Here is a 14,650-nt window from a genome sequence, read left to right as displayed (position 1 = left end):
TCACAAAAATGTAGATTTAATAACATGTATAATTGGTTTTCCCCGATAATGTAGATCCATGCTAGGTTGACATACCAACAGAATGGTTGTTTTGCATCCAGGTCTGCTGCTGTGATGGGCGTCAACAATGGTACGTGGCGTTCAGGCACAAACCAATAATATATATATATACACTCAAAAAAATGAAATCTCACTATTGTTGGGTTTAAAGAATCCTCTTTCATCGGATTTACTAAACAAGTGCGGTTTGCTAAGTTTAATTTAGTCAGTTGTGGTTTTTGAACGAAATAATGCTTAATGGCAGTTTTACTCAACAGCTTTTCATTGTGTCAACACTACATTCTTGAATAAAACGCGATAGACTCTCCGTTTATTGAAGATTGTCCCTCTATCGACGCCGTAATACGCCGTACTTCCACCAGGTGTTACGCCATTTTCGCTCACTTTGGCACATGGACTGTGGTTGTGAAGCATGTAAGTATTTTACTTTTTTTCATTGTTTTTAGTTATAAATGGTGCCGCTAAAACATTCAAACATAGAAAGTCAGCATAACATCTTGTGTTTTAGAATCATCATTTCATTAGATTTTATGAGTAAATCTGCAAACCGAAGTCTCGAGGCCTGTGTGTTTTACAAAGCTGCGTGTTCATTTCATCGGGTCTCAGAGAGTTGTGCGATATGACCAGTGTTGTGCATTGAACACGATCATATTTTTTGTGAACCCTGAAGTTTATGAATCCGTTTACGAATGATTAACGGGAGTTATTTTTTTTAAGTCGACATTGTGTAGGCCGTCATGTGTAATACCAATAGCGGGAAAAGCCGGCTTGCCATACACGTGCGCACACCATGCGCACACACCATGCGCACACACACCATGCGCACACACAAGCCCCGGGGACTGCACCCACTCGCTCAGCGCGAGAGACACATCGAGAGCAGTACGCATTCAAGCAGCCGGTAAGTGACTTCGTTAAAGAACAGTAGAAACAACCGGTGCAAATACAGAGTCTGTCGGCAGCTACACAAGGATCAGGCGGGCGGTTTGGACCGTGCTGGAGTTTCTGTTTCCTTCTCCTCTCTGACCTGCTCTCCCTTTAACCTACAAGCACCTGATCCGTACATGAAGTGACTTAGAGTTTGTGTGATTCACTTCAGAGTTTGAGGCAGCATTTACACTTAATGTGCACGCTCATTACAACACGGGACGTGACGGCGCGTCACGGATACATGATCCGACACCATGGATTAATAAGTTAACACATGATCGTAAGTATGACGTCTAAATCATCCCAATATGAAACGGAACAAATGAACGCACACATTTTTATTTTTCATTGTGAACTGGCACATCAGTGGATATGATGTATGTCGTGTGACGATAGAAAAACGTCTATCGTTTATTTCGTTGGGTCGAAATTCACACTCAATCACGCAATATGTTTCGTCTACACGTTCTCCCACACATCACTGATGCAGGATGGAATTTTAGAAATGTGCATGAAGGCAACAAACACAAATATGGAGTGAACGTGACAAGGCACAGGCGCACACAGAGAGGGCCCTAAAGAGACAGACTGCCGATTAAAACTTTATTCTCACCGTCAGTGCATGAGAGTTTTCAGCGTTAACATGTTTAATAGAAGATTTGAATTTTTTTTTTTTATAAAATGAGAAATAAGCAAATATGAGTCAATCCCTTGTATTGGTCAGGTATTTAGTCCTTTAATTCTAACTGTAATAAAAAGTAGGCCTTTTCTTTTGATCCTTTTATATAGACTATTCATTCACTACATTTACTACAAAAATGTGCTATAGCATGATATATATTATCTGGTTATGAAATGAGCTATATCAAGATATGAGATTTTGAGGAAATATTGCACTATTTGGTTTCAAGTTTATACATATGGTCAAACCTTTTGGTTTGTATGAGTGATTAATTTATCTTTCTCTTTCCCCCACAGAAATTCATGTGGCAGTGCAAACAGTGCAGGACAGCAGTGTCAACAAGGTTTCTACTATTGAAGCATTACAGGTTAGCTCATGGCCATTTTGGCCGCAGAAACCAGTACCCATGTGCATATTCTCATTGCCCATGTGTTTTCAAAACATGGAATGCTCTTCATAGTCACTTAAGCAGATCTCATGGTAATCACACTTTGCAAAAATCTGTGAATGGGGTAACCTTTAACTGTCAGTTGTGTACATGCAGTCACATAGCTTCAGCGCAAGAATATTTTTGTCACATTAACAACCACCTGAAGAGTCACGAAACAGTGCAATGTATGTTTGAGGGATGCTCCTTTAAGTCAAATGTTTATGGTACTTTTAAGTCACATAAAAATAGGAAGCACAATCCATATACCTTAAAAGATTTTAAATTGGGCATTGTAAAAACAAGTGAAACTCAAACTTCAGCCGATGGCGCAGTGGATGATAGACTCTCAGAAGATAGAAACACCAATGCAGATGGTGATGGTGAAAGTGACACAGAACCGCAGGATTTCCCAAAAACCATAGAACTGAAATTTGCCTCCCTTTTGCTAAAATTGGAAAACTATTTCCAAGTTCCAAGCACAGCAATTGATGAACTGCTGACAGAATTGCATTTTTTGATAAGCTCTGCATCTGTACCTGTAACAAAAAAAGTTATTCTAGATACCTTTAAGAATCACAACCTCTGTGTAGACCAGCTGGTCATTAAAGAACTGACTAATTCATTATCTTCTTTTAACCCTTTGTTAAAAGCTGTAGCAAAGGATGGCCCACTAGGTACTGCTTTCAAACGAAGACAATATTATAGGGAACATTTTGATGTGGTTGATCCGGTTGAATACATACTCGAATCCCAACCAAAACGGACTTTTCAGTATGTTCCCATATTGACATCATTGCAGCAGTTACTCAGACAGAAGGACATAATCAATAAAGTTGTTGATAGTCATGCAGAGCAGCATTCAGTAAAGCAGGAGCAGTATAGATCTTATCGAGATAGTCTTCACTTTCTAAACAGTGATTTTCAATCTGGTGAAGAACTTAGAATATCTTTGTGCCTCTATATTGATGATTTTGAAATCTGCAATCCGTTGGGGACATCACGCAAAAAGCATAAACTTTGCTCAGTTTATTGGGTTCTAGGAAACCTGCCACCAGGTTCTCATTCATCTCTCTCCTCGATTAATCTTGGATTGTTATGTAAAAGTGATGATATAAAGACCTTTGGCTATCAGAAAATATTTCAGCCCCTTTTGAATGACCTTGTCACTTTAGAGCAGGAAGGGGTGTTCATTGACCATCTAGGAGCATTTATCAAAGGCACAGTCCAGTGTGTAGTGGCAGATAATCTTGGAGCTCACGGATTGGCCGGTTTTGTTGAAAGTTTTTCTGGAGAGTATTTCTGTAGATTCTGTACTGCCACACGCTCAGAGGTTCAGTCAAAAGAGGTTAAAACTGGTCAATTTCAACTCAGAACTGAAGAGCTGCATCGTGTATATGTAGCAAGGGCACTTGAAGAAGGAAAACACTGTTTTGGTGTGAAAAATACATGTGTTTTAGCTGAGAGCCTTTCTTACTTTAAGGTTACTTCAGGCTTCCCCCCTGATGTTGCTCATGATCTCTTCGAAGGCATAGTGCCTGTTGAGCTAGCTGAATGTTTTGGAGTTCTAATAGCCAAGAAGTATTTCTCTTTTGATGCTCTAAATCAGATGATTCAGACTTTTCCATACAAATGGGGAGACAAGACTAATCGCCCTCATTTATTACCACGTACCTTTCAAAGTAAAAAAACTATCGGTGGCAATGCACACGAGAATTGGTGTCTATTGAGATTGTGTCCACTAATTGTTGGAAATCTGATACCAGAGGTGGAACCAGCCTGGCAACTTATACTAGACTTGAAGGATATTGTTGATTTGGTGGTTTGCCCCATCCATACCAATGAGTCCATTGCATATTTGGAGAGTAAAATATCAGAGCACCGATATAGGTTCCAAGAACTTTTCCCAGAAAGAAGACTGCTGCCAAAACATCACTTTCTGGAACATTATCCATCAATGATTCGCCATTTTGGTCCACTTGTTTTCTTGTGGACAATGAGATTTGAAGCAAAACATACGTTTTTTAAACAAGTTGTAAGGCACACAAACTGCTTCAAAAACATAACCCAATCTTTGGCAAATAAACATCAACTCATGATTGGCCATTATATGCATTCATCAAGATGTGAAAAACACCCTCTGGAAGTTGCACGAGTTTCAACAGTCCCTGTTGAAATCCTAAAAGAGGGTGTAGCAATTGGCTTCACTCAGAAGTACCCTGATGCTACCGTGGTTAATCTTGCCCAGAATGTCTGTGCTGATGGCATAAACTACAGGAGTGGCATGGTAATAGCACATGGATCAGTTGGTGGCCTGCCAGAGTTTGCAGAAATTGTGCAGATGTGTGTGCTGAAAGACAAGTTAGAATTCATAGTGAAAAAAATACCCTCATGGTACAGGGAACACTACCGGGCCTTCCAATTGGATCCATCTCCAACCAATGTTTCTCTGATTGAGTTAAGTGAACTGGCAGATCGATACCCTCTATTTGACTACAGAATTGGAGCACTTCGCATGGTGACTTTGAAAAGATACATACATTCCTCAGGTAAATGTATGGCAAAGCAACAGTTAAACATACTTTGACTAACATTTTCATTGGTTGTTAGCTGCTCTCTGTTGCCAGATGATGTCATCACCTGTTGCACTTTATAGGTGGTGACATCACCTGGTACCAGAGACCAGCCAATAACAGGTGGCCAGCTCAGTTCTACAGATTTGATTTGAGGTTTAGTTGAAGATGATGCTTGCCACATATAGGTATTGTGAGACTTGTATAATAGTTTTGCTATCCAGGCTCTGTCTAAATTTGTTTTGTACTTTTTTTTATATATAGAGTAAGAGTTGGATTGGACCAGGATGACAGACCCATTAAAGCTGCGGATTATCCTGGGAGAAAACAATTCCGAAAAATTGTTCCTGCCTTTTGGAATACCAGAGTCAGTAGACGACCTTAAACTTGAGATCCAAAGACAATGTGCAGTTGCAGAGGACTTCAGATTGCAATACAAGGACGCTGATTTCGGCGAATTTTTTAATCTGATCTCAACAGCAGATCTCCAAAACTTAGGCACAGTTAAAGTGATAAAAAATGCGCAGGAAGGACCTAGTGTAGTGACTCTTTCAAGTGCAGGTAGTACTCTCTTTGTGGGATCCAGCTCCTTTTCTTCTACGGACACCGAGATACTCTCTTCTCCTGAGTCAACATCCTCAACCTCGACAATGAGATCTCAAGCCTGGCCAGCAAGCTTCCCTATACCACAGTTCTCTTATGAAGTAGAGCTGCAACTGGTGAAGGCCAATCAGGAATATACAAAAAATGGCACTTTCCTGAACCCAAGCCCAAAACTTAAGTCCTCCATTTTAGAGTCATTGGCTTCTGAGATAATTAAGTACAAAGCTTACCCTAATAGTGCAGAGTTCGATGATGTAGCAGAAGCTTTGATTAAAAAGCATGCATGCCTAAAGGAGCAAGGTTCTGTCACTGGATTCTATGGTTGGAAGATCAGTTTAAAGTACAAGATGGCGAATTATCGCACTAGCCTAACAAATATAACCTCTGAATTGAGCATCAATTCCCTGAAACGCAGACGAGGCGACACGCATAGAAGTCCAAACCAAGTTAAAAAACCCAGGAGAGCCGAAGTAAACTACTTACCAGACTATCCAGCCGGAGAAGACAAAGAGAGTATGGAGAAAGAGAGGTTGGAACTACTATCTGAGGTCAACAAGAGGGACAACCATCAGATAATCAAAATGAAGATGGACAAAACCTTTGCCCACAGGAGGCATGAGGTTGTAGTCGACATGCCCTCCGTTGAAGAATTCAAGAGCAGATGGCCAGCTCTTTTTTCTGAACGTGAGGTAAGTCAAAATGAAGTGTCCAACTCTTAACACAACTCACAAATAATTATTATTGAAAGAATATTGTATCAGAATTTGGAATGTAATTTTTTTTTATATTTCCATTATTGGAGCTCTACTGAAGTTACAAATTGTCTTAATGCGGCTTTTTATTATTTCTCTATTGTCAAATTGCTAAAAGTTGTTTTCTGTCTCCCCTCCCCAACTCTTCTTTCCAGATATGCGCAGAATTCACACGTATTACCACCATCGCACTATTGTCCAAGTTTATGTCAGAACTTGACCACCACTCTCCCAAGCTCTCCAGAGTTTGTCGTAAGAAGGGAGGTGCAGCAGGACGCAAGATCGCGGAGATCATGGCTGTCATTGAAGAGGTTTGTGATTAGTTGTTTTGCAGTGTTTCAGTCTTGCTGATTTTACACTAGAGACCCGACTGAAAAGATATTAGTTTTTGATGAATGTCTGAGTCAGGATAAAATCACCCCTTAATCTATGCAATCCTGTACCCACAGTTAATGGAAACTGTAAAACTCTCATTCTCATGACAATTGGGGGCAAAAATTGTAAATGTTTAATATTACTAGTGCATGTGCCAAATCTGGCATCAATTAATCTTCTTTTTACTGTTTTGATTGGAGAAAAAGGACTTCTCAGACGATAGTCTAGCAGGCCATTCTTTACATCGGGATGTTGTGGGGCATCCCAGACATTTTATCGCTGTCTTTGGATTATGTCAAGCCACAAGGGGCAAAGATGCAGTTGCGTCAAACAGACTGAATTTGCAAAGTCTGATCCTGGAATTAGTTGCACCGAAGCACTTCTGTCTAGTCGTAACCAGGATTTACTTATTTGTGCTGAGTCAAATGTACACCTAGTTATAAAAATTCAATATTATGTCTGGTGAAGTTTAAAAAAAATAAACGGTTACAAACACTTAAACTGGCCAAAATCTATTCTCTTTAACCAAATTACACACATTTAGCCTATTCTATGTGGTCTCATTTTGATAATTAATATAATTAATAAATGTGATATCTTTTTCACTTACATTTACTAAGCCTCAACTAAAAAACTCTCCCTAAATGCTCCAATGTATGGGGGGCTTAATTCTTAATTTCTTCTTTCATGACATTGAAGTGTTGTACAGTGACATTTACCTCTTTTTCAGAATGACACCATTGCTACAAGGAGGGTTTGCAACCTGAAATCACTGGCTGTGTATTTCAATGAGGACCCAGAGAAGCTCATAAAGGAATATCTGGTAAGTGTAAGAAAATGTCCCATTAACAGTGTAGAATTGGTATGTTAAAGCGGAACGGTGGTGGCTATGATACGATTCCTAGTGGCAATAATATGGCAAAATTGATCACAAAATTATATGCATTGCATATAACTTACTTTAACTATGCAGCAAAATACACAATCTAATGGTGGGAGTAAAGAAAGAAAGAATGAATAGATTTACCTGTTCAACACAGGCCTTCCTATGTTCAATAAAATGTCTCATTTTGTTTTGTGATAAAGGACGTGAACTTTGACAATGCCCAGAGACAGATGGATGGGACTGCCATCGGGATCTATGTCATCAAACATGAGGGAGCAGATGCCTCCGATCCACCAGAAGATGTAGGGATCATAGTTGAGGATGTTGCTGTGCTCCAGGACATTGGAGATGCCGCCACGGCCACTGCTCTGCTGTTAGCGGTCATCTATAATCTGAACTTGAGCTACCCGCCTGAACTCAAGTACACTTTTGAGTTTCTTCAAAAAGTCCTGATGGGAATTGATACCAACCGCCTTTCAAACAAGGTCCAGGTACTGAAGAACAAACTTCATGAATGAGGTGAGCGCTCTTTGAGCCATGCAGGGGGAGAAGTGGTTTTATTGACTGTTCAACTGTTCGTATGCTCTCTCAAGTTGCTTGATCCGAGCGATGTCTAAAGGGTTGAGGAAAACTCATGTGTTATGGTTATATATGCACTTCAGCTGTAATATACACTTTAGCTTCTCATTTGAAAGTATGTAAGTAAATATTTTGTAAACATGTTCTGAAACAAATTACAGAATTCTTGTAATCCCTTTCTATTTTACATGTATGTTGTTAAAGGACAGTTTTGAAAGAGGAACATGAGGATATACGAGGATTCAGGTTTTATGTATTTAAACTGTTGCAGTTTTATTATTCTCTGTCAAGTAGCGGTTACCTATGGAAGCCCATTTCCGCAACTGATGAAGAGAAAAAAAATGGTATCTCATAATTAAGACTTAGCATCTCATTATTATGAGATAGTATCTCATAATTATGGCATAGTATCTTATAATAATGACTTAGCGTCTCATAATTATGAGAGACTAAGTCATAATTATGAGGGACTAAGTCATAATATTGAGACACTATCCCATAATAATGAGATGCTAACTTTTTTTTTCTTCATCACAGTGGCGGAAATGAGCTTCCATAGTTACCAAACTGCCAATTGCTGCAAAATCAATGCAGTTTCAAGTCACTTGACAGATCATTGTCCTCAAACTGTGTCTTATATGAGCAATATTGTTTGTTCATCAGGTTTTGCTGTACGTGCTTGTTAAACACTAAACAGGATAGTTCCTGAGAGATTACTAAAGGGAAGGAAAATTCAGAGTAGGCTGAGATTGCCTGAGAAATGTGTTGTAACCCATTGCTGTTTTACATGTATACACATAATGGTCAGTTTTTGAAAAAGGAACATGACGAGGCTATGAGAGAATTGATATTTGTCAAGTAGCTTGCAATAACAGTTCGCTGTTCCCAACTGCAATTTGCTGGAAAATAAATGCAGTTTTGTTGTGACGACAGTGTGTGTGTGTGAGATGACTTTTTTAACATTCTTTTTCTATTTAACAGAGCCAGGCATTTCAGTAGGCCAAATTCAGTTCAGTTGCTTAATATCTAATTAAGAATGTTATGTCAAGTGGTTCCATGCAACTACCTTACTTAAAGTTAACTTGACTGCATTAACTTTATATCTTCTTAACTTTAATTAGTTGAACATAACAGTATTAAGTAGGTTCAATGAAAGAATATTACATACAAATTAGCCGATATAGTTGAATTGAATGTACTCAATTTAATTTTATAACTTGAATTAGTTGAACATAACAGTATTAAGTAGGTTCAATGAAAGAATAATACATAAAAATTAGCCGATATAGTTGAATTGAATGTACTCAATTTAATTTTATAACTTGAATTAGTTGAACATAACAGTATTAAGTAGGTTCAATAAAAGAATATTACATAAAATTAACAAATCAAGTTTAATTTAATATACTCAATTCCCTTGTGTATAATGTATTTGATTTCATTAAGTCTATATTACACAATAATTTACATAAGCAGTTACTTAACACAGTTGTGTGGAACCACTTGACATAACTTTGTTAAGTAAATCCAAAAAGCCATTTTTTTGAGTGTATATACACTTATTATCAATATTTAGTATAACCCTGCAGTTAGAAGGTGAAAGTGGTCTGTGCAGAGCTGAGCGTGATTCCAGGCCACAATTGTCAGTCCCAACAGACCCAAGTCCAACAGAGAAGTGACTCTAATTTCCTTAACACTCACACATTTCTTGGTTGTTGTGGACACATCTGACAAGAAAATTTGCATTGCTCATTTGTGGAAGGCAAACTCTGGAGAAAGTCCTGACCCCAATGTAAACCCTCTTTCGCAGCATTGTGTTCGAAGTGCTGGGAGTCAGAAGGGGTTTCCGATATTTGTCATAAACTTGTAAACTTTTGCGGACAATGATTAGCACCTCGGGAGAAATATATTCTTATCTGAGGGAACACGCCGCTCAATGTAACCCAACTCATCTGTATTTCACTAGATCCTGAGAGAGTAACACTTCATCATTGACCAATGCATTAGAACAATCGAGAAAATACAATCAAATCGGGAAACGATGGAAACGGGACTGATGCGTTCAAGTTCTGTTTTGCGTTCTATTTGCGGCCGCTCACAGCAACTGATCTTGAAACGATCTTATTGGGAAGATCGCCCAGTGTACGTGACTGTCTGGTTTGTTTCTCCTCTTCTCCTGAGGTCCACCGAGAGGGAGACTGTCACAATCAATTTTTTTTATCTGTGCATTGCAGCACCTGTATGTTTGTGTGTGTGTGTGTGTGTGGTGCCTCTTAAAGTGTGCCAGCAGTGATAACACACCTCACTACCCGTCCCGTGGTTGCAGAGATATCACAAACCCGTGCCTCCGGTGCAGGAAAGCCGGGAAAGAAGAAGAAGACGGAAAAACATATAGAGGAAAAAAAACGGTGAAATGGTTTGGAATATTCCCTGCGGGAGGGGGGGGGTGCAGATTGGCATGGACGGCATGCTGCAGCCTTCAGGACACAATTTCAGTTTTGTTGTGTTCGATTCTAATTTTCTTGGAATAGCCAAAGTGCTGCAGTCTCTGGGAAAATACAATATATTCAAGGCATTCTCTGAATGGAGGAGGTCACTCTAAAATAAAACAAAATGCAAATTAAAAAGTATCTGTGCAAGGATTCCTTTGCGATAATAAACTGTGATATATATGCTTAATATAAACCTTAATATCAAATTTCCAGCGTGCTACATATTAACGTTATGCATTTGGATATACTCCATAGGGCTGCAATAAAACACTGCAAAATATGTGACAGAGCTAATTAAACTCCCACTAGAAAAACGGGAAAAAAACTCTGCTCCTTCATTCCTCATGCGTGTGAGTCACTGGGAAATGATTTTACTTAGCTTATGCAACCTTGTTAGAGGCAGCTGACGTGAGCCCTCGCCCGTCTAAAAAATGTCAGGGGAATTAAAGGGTGACTTTCAGAAAAACCCGATCTGTTTTAAAAAGTGCCGATCAAACCCGGCAGCAGTGTAAAATAACTGCTGGTAGAAGCACATCGAGGAATAACTGGGTCCTCTCCTGTGCTTGTTTGAAACTCAGCCCCCATCCAAGAGCTGGTTGATTCTTGTTGGTCATAAACCCATAAGCCCCCTTCACAATAAAAGGACATGGGCTGAACAAAACTGTAAAAGTACACGTCAAATAAGTTGGTTTCTTTCATTTCAGGTCTTTCTGATCACACTATTTCTTATTTTGTCCAAGTTCCCGTTGTTTGAGATTTTTGTTTTATATGATGCTATAAAAACGGCGTGAAACATCATGATTGACACCTGAGACTGACTCGTGATTAGTCAAGCGTGTGTATGGGCGGGAACTGGTTCCAAATGATGTCATTGGTTCGTATTCAGGATATTTGGGCTTTTGGGATAGTGAAAGGAAGCATAGACGTGTTGTTCATCTTAGTTTACAGTCTACATGCCCGACATTGTCTGAGCAACACCACATTTTAATGTGCATTCAAATATACAAGTATACTGTAGAATAATTGGGAGGCACCTCAAATTCACGGCTCTTTAATAAGGGATATGTAAGACTACTTCAATCCACACTGGCCACACATCCCGAGAAGTAGCTCACCCACATTTTGGCAGTGCTCTGGACCAAATACACTATCATTGTAGGCACCTCCAGGATCATACACTTCGGGCTAAGTGTATGAACGTATAGCAAGGTTTTCGGGCTCTGTCTCAAAAGTGAACATTGTTTGGTAGTGTGCAGTCTCAGTAGAACACCTGCAGACACCTAATAAAAGGTTAAATAAGATGTTTTCTGATGTAATAAATAAATAAATATATATATATATATATATATATATATATATATTGACAGTCAGCATTATCCAAACAAATGATTGAATTAAACATCAGTTAAAGACAAGACAGTACAACAATGTGTATTAATATTGTATTTAAGAAGTTAACATAGTATTTCTTGTATTTCCCAAAACTACCATTAATATGGAGAGCACATTTATACTCAAGTAGCTTTAAGCACATTTTTGTTATCATTATTATTATAAATGCATAACAACACTAAATTGAGTCGAAGATTATTAATGAATTTTTGAAAAGCCCATAGTGTTCATTTTGTGTGTAAGTGTATAGTATGATGGAGACTAAGGCTCAGCCCTGGTCTCAACTTAGCTTCAGCTCCCCGCTGCTTCTTTCCTGGCTTCATCTTAAGTCTCCACTAAATCCCAACCAGATATAAACTTTTGAATATGTTTTCAACGAGGATAATGCCTGGGAAGTGGATATATGTTACCGACTGTCAAAAGGAAATTAGTGTGATTGGCTTAAGTGTGTGCGATGAACATCCCATAACAAATTAATGGCCGCAGTCGGTTTCTACAGCCCGCAGATAAGTCGATTTTGAAACTCCATATGAAAGTTTAAATAGTCCAGAGTGATGGTGAAATCGTTAGGCTCAACAGAACACACTGCTCAACTGAACCCCCCGCGCCAACCTGCCCGCTGCAGAAACATACATCATTCCATTCACCACAGCAACAATGTGGAGTCGTGGAGTACGTCGGAGGAGGAGGAGGAGGAGGAGGAGGAGGAGGAGGAGGAGGAGAATAACTTCCGATGCAGCAGAACACAATGTCACGCGCCCCTGTACACACAATAACCGGATGAGCAGGAGGTGATGGAGCAACACGGCCGCCGCTGCTCAAAGCAAACACTCGTCTTTGTGTCAGTCACAAAGGTGGCGCCTGGCAATCGACTCCAGCAATAAAACAAATAAATATATAAATAAAGCGCCGCGAGCGTGGAAAGAAGGAAGCAGGAGACGGGAGAGAAATAGACGGCAGGAGAATGAGTAAAAGATAGTTTTGTGTATCCCAGCGAGCGGTGACATGGGGGTTAGAGTGTCCGGCCTCCTGCTTTGTGGCTCCTCTCAGCGGAGTTCAGCATGTTCACGTCCAGTTTTTTAATTATTTAAAAGCTGAATTGTTATCCCACACTCGGCTCTTGGAACCTCGGCCTGCTCCTACCGAGGAAACAGCACTGCCTACTGTAGCGACAGCATTTTGCATAACAAAAGAGGAGGAGATGGGGAAGAGGGAAAAAGGGAAAGGGGCGACGGGAGCATGTCAAGTACCGGGAGGCAGTTCTCCATTTGCGAATGCATTCAAATGTGTCTGCCATTATGTACAGTATGTCCGTGTGTGTGTGTGTGTGTGTGTGTGTGTGTGTGTGTGTGTGTGTGTGTACATTACTACTAAAGCCAGGGCCAAGCGCTGGAGCACAGACAGTCATTGTGCTTTAATGGAGACTATGTGCTCACTGCGGCGCGGCATATATGATCAATTATTCAGCGACTTCAACACTGGCGCTATCGTCGGGCCTCCACTATTATTACCAGCCGATGGGCAGCCGTCACTCGAAGACGCAAAGGGAGGAGAGCAAAAATAAAAAAAGAAAAGTAGCTCTGACTCGGTGGGAAACGGCCTCCGACAGTGAAGGACACCTAGTCACGCTCCTCCGATCACCTCGGAGGATGAAAAGTTGTGGACAAAGGGAGCCACTTGTTTACAGCTCCCCGAAGTCTCACACTCGCCCTGTTTACCTCCCTGATTTTTCATCCCTCTCTCCTCGCTAGTTCCCAGACACATGCTGTTTCCTCCTGCCGCCTCCCCCCCGCTGCCACTCGTCGTCATTTTATGTGGTCAGCTGTATCCGCTCCGCGTCCCTCCCCAGTCCCTGCATTCATCTCTCCCCGCTCGCGCCTCTCTGTGTGTCCCTCTCTGTCCCGCCACGCCACCGGCTTATCCCCCCCCCCCCCAACACACCGCTGCTCTTTCTCGCTCCCACAACCCCTATTTCTGTCTCTATCTTTTGGCGGAGGAGGTGCCAGGGCAGCGTAATTGGTATTCAAGCTCTGTCAGAGCCAATGCAGAGCCTTGTTAGCGGAATGAGAGAGGAAACATCCTTATCTGGATTTCAACGGTAACCAGAGGATTGGTGGTTTGGTGGTGGTGGTGGTGGTGGGGGGGACTCAGCTGCGCTTGCTGCTCTTATTAGTTTCTATTTTTCCTTTCTTCTTTTTTTTTGGTCCTGTTTTCCTTCTTGTTTTCTCTCATCGTGTTCCCCCTGCTGTCTGTGCTAATTATTGACTGGCTGTGTTGTGTGATGCACACACACACTCACACACACACACACACACACACATTAGGACTGCAGTCTATACTGACAACTGCATATAGGCAGCTGCACATGTATACAAAGTGAGGCGTACAGGAACACCTGCCTGCACACACACACACACACACAGACACACTTTGCACAGCCTTCTGCAGCCCCCTGCGGAGACTTGCACTGGCGCAGCTTCCCCACATCTGCATCCAGCACATTAAAAACACACTGTGTCCCCTCTTCGGGCTCCTCTCCGTTCCAGAGTGCTACACCACAACACACATGTGCTCGGGCAGCACCACTATGGGGACTATTTCCAGGACGCCCAGCGAACAGGACTGGTTTTTGACTGAAACTGCAGTTTCCTCGTGCAACATTAAAATGTGACAAGGAGCTTGGAGAAGACATAAAATAGGCGATGATTTATATTTGAGCTTTTCAAATAGAGGATGAGAGGCTTATCAGTGACCAGGAACACAGGGAGGAGAAATGAGGGTTTATAAAAAAATATATATTTAATACTAATAATCATACAATCACAAAAACATCACTGGGGCTTTCAACTCAGGGTAATATTCAAATTAAATTTAACTTTTCTTTGATTAAGTTTTCAGA

At 40.6% G+C, this 14,650-nt stretch overlaps 2 protein-coding genes across 5 annotated transcripts in view; one reads left to right on the top strand and one right to left on the bottom strand.

Moving 5' to 3' along the window:
* tafa5a (TAFA chemokine like family member 5a) overlaps window positions 1–14,650 on the bottom strand; it is a 144,943-nt gene that overhangs the window by 72,807 nt on the left and 57,486 nt on the right. The gene's annotated exons all lie outside the window — the stretch shown is intronic.
* Window positions 182–8,794, top strand: LOC133949105 (uncharacterized). 3 transcript variants are annotated; one of them, XM_062383287.1, is made up of 6 exons: window positions 182–474; window positions 1,969–2,039; window positions 4,937–5,964; window positions 6,183–6,338; window positions 7,133–7,225; window positions 7,489–8,794. In XM_062383287.1, the coding sequence occupies exons 3-6, from the start codon at window positions 4,960–4,962 to the stop codon at window positions 7,804–7,806; spliced, it is 1,572 nt and encodes a 523-aa protein (XP_062239271.1). In that variant the 5' UTR covers window positions 182–474; window positions 1,969–2,039; window positions 4,937–4,959; the 3' UTR covers window positions 7,807–8,794. The 3 variants fall into 3 exon arrangements, with proteins under 3 accessions (XP_062239271.1, XP_062239270.1, XP_062239272.1); XM_062383286.1 differs by lacking the exon at window positions 182–474 and adding an exon at window positions 557–961; XM_062383288.1 differs by lacking the exons at window positions 182–474; window positions 1,969–2,039 and adding an exon at window positions 4,363–4,648.

The sequence above is a fragment of the Platichthys flesus genome, chromosome 23 (assembly GCF_949316205.1).
Source record: "Platichthys flesus chromosome 23, fPlaFle2.1, whole genome shotgun sequence".
Classification (NCBI taxonomy): domain Eukaryota; kingdom Metazoa; phylum Chordata; class Actinopteri; order Pleuronectiformes; family Pleuronectidae; genus Platichthys; species Platichthys flesus.
This window is presented reverse-complemented; position numbering and strand designations above follow the sequence as displayed.

Bases quoted from the DNA above. Each gene is read 5' to 3' on its own strand.
- LOC133949105 (XM_062383287.1), top strand. From the start codon at position 4,960: ATGACAGACCCATTAAAGCTGCGGATTATCCTGGGAGAAAACAATTCC. The intron at 5,965-6,182 runs GTAAGTCAAAAT...TCTTCTTTCCAG, and splicing joins CTCTTTTTTCTGAACGTGAG to ATATGCGCAGAATTCACACG. The intron at 6,339-7,132 runs GTTTGTGATTAG...CCTCTTTTTCAG, and splicing joins TCATGGCTGTCATTGAAGAG to AATGACACCATTGCTACAAG.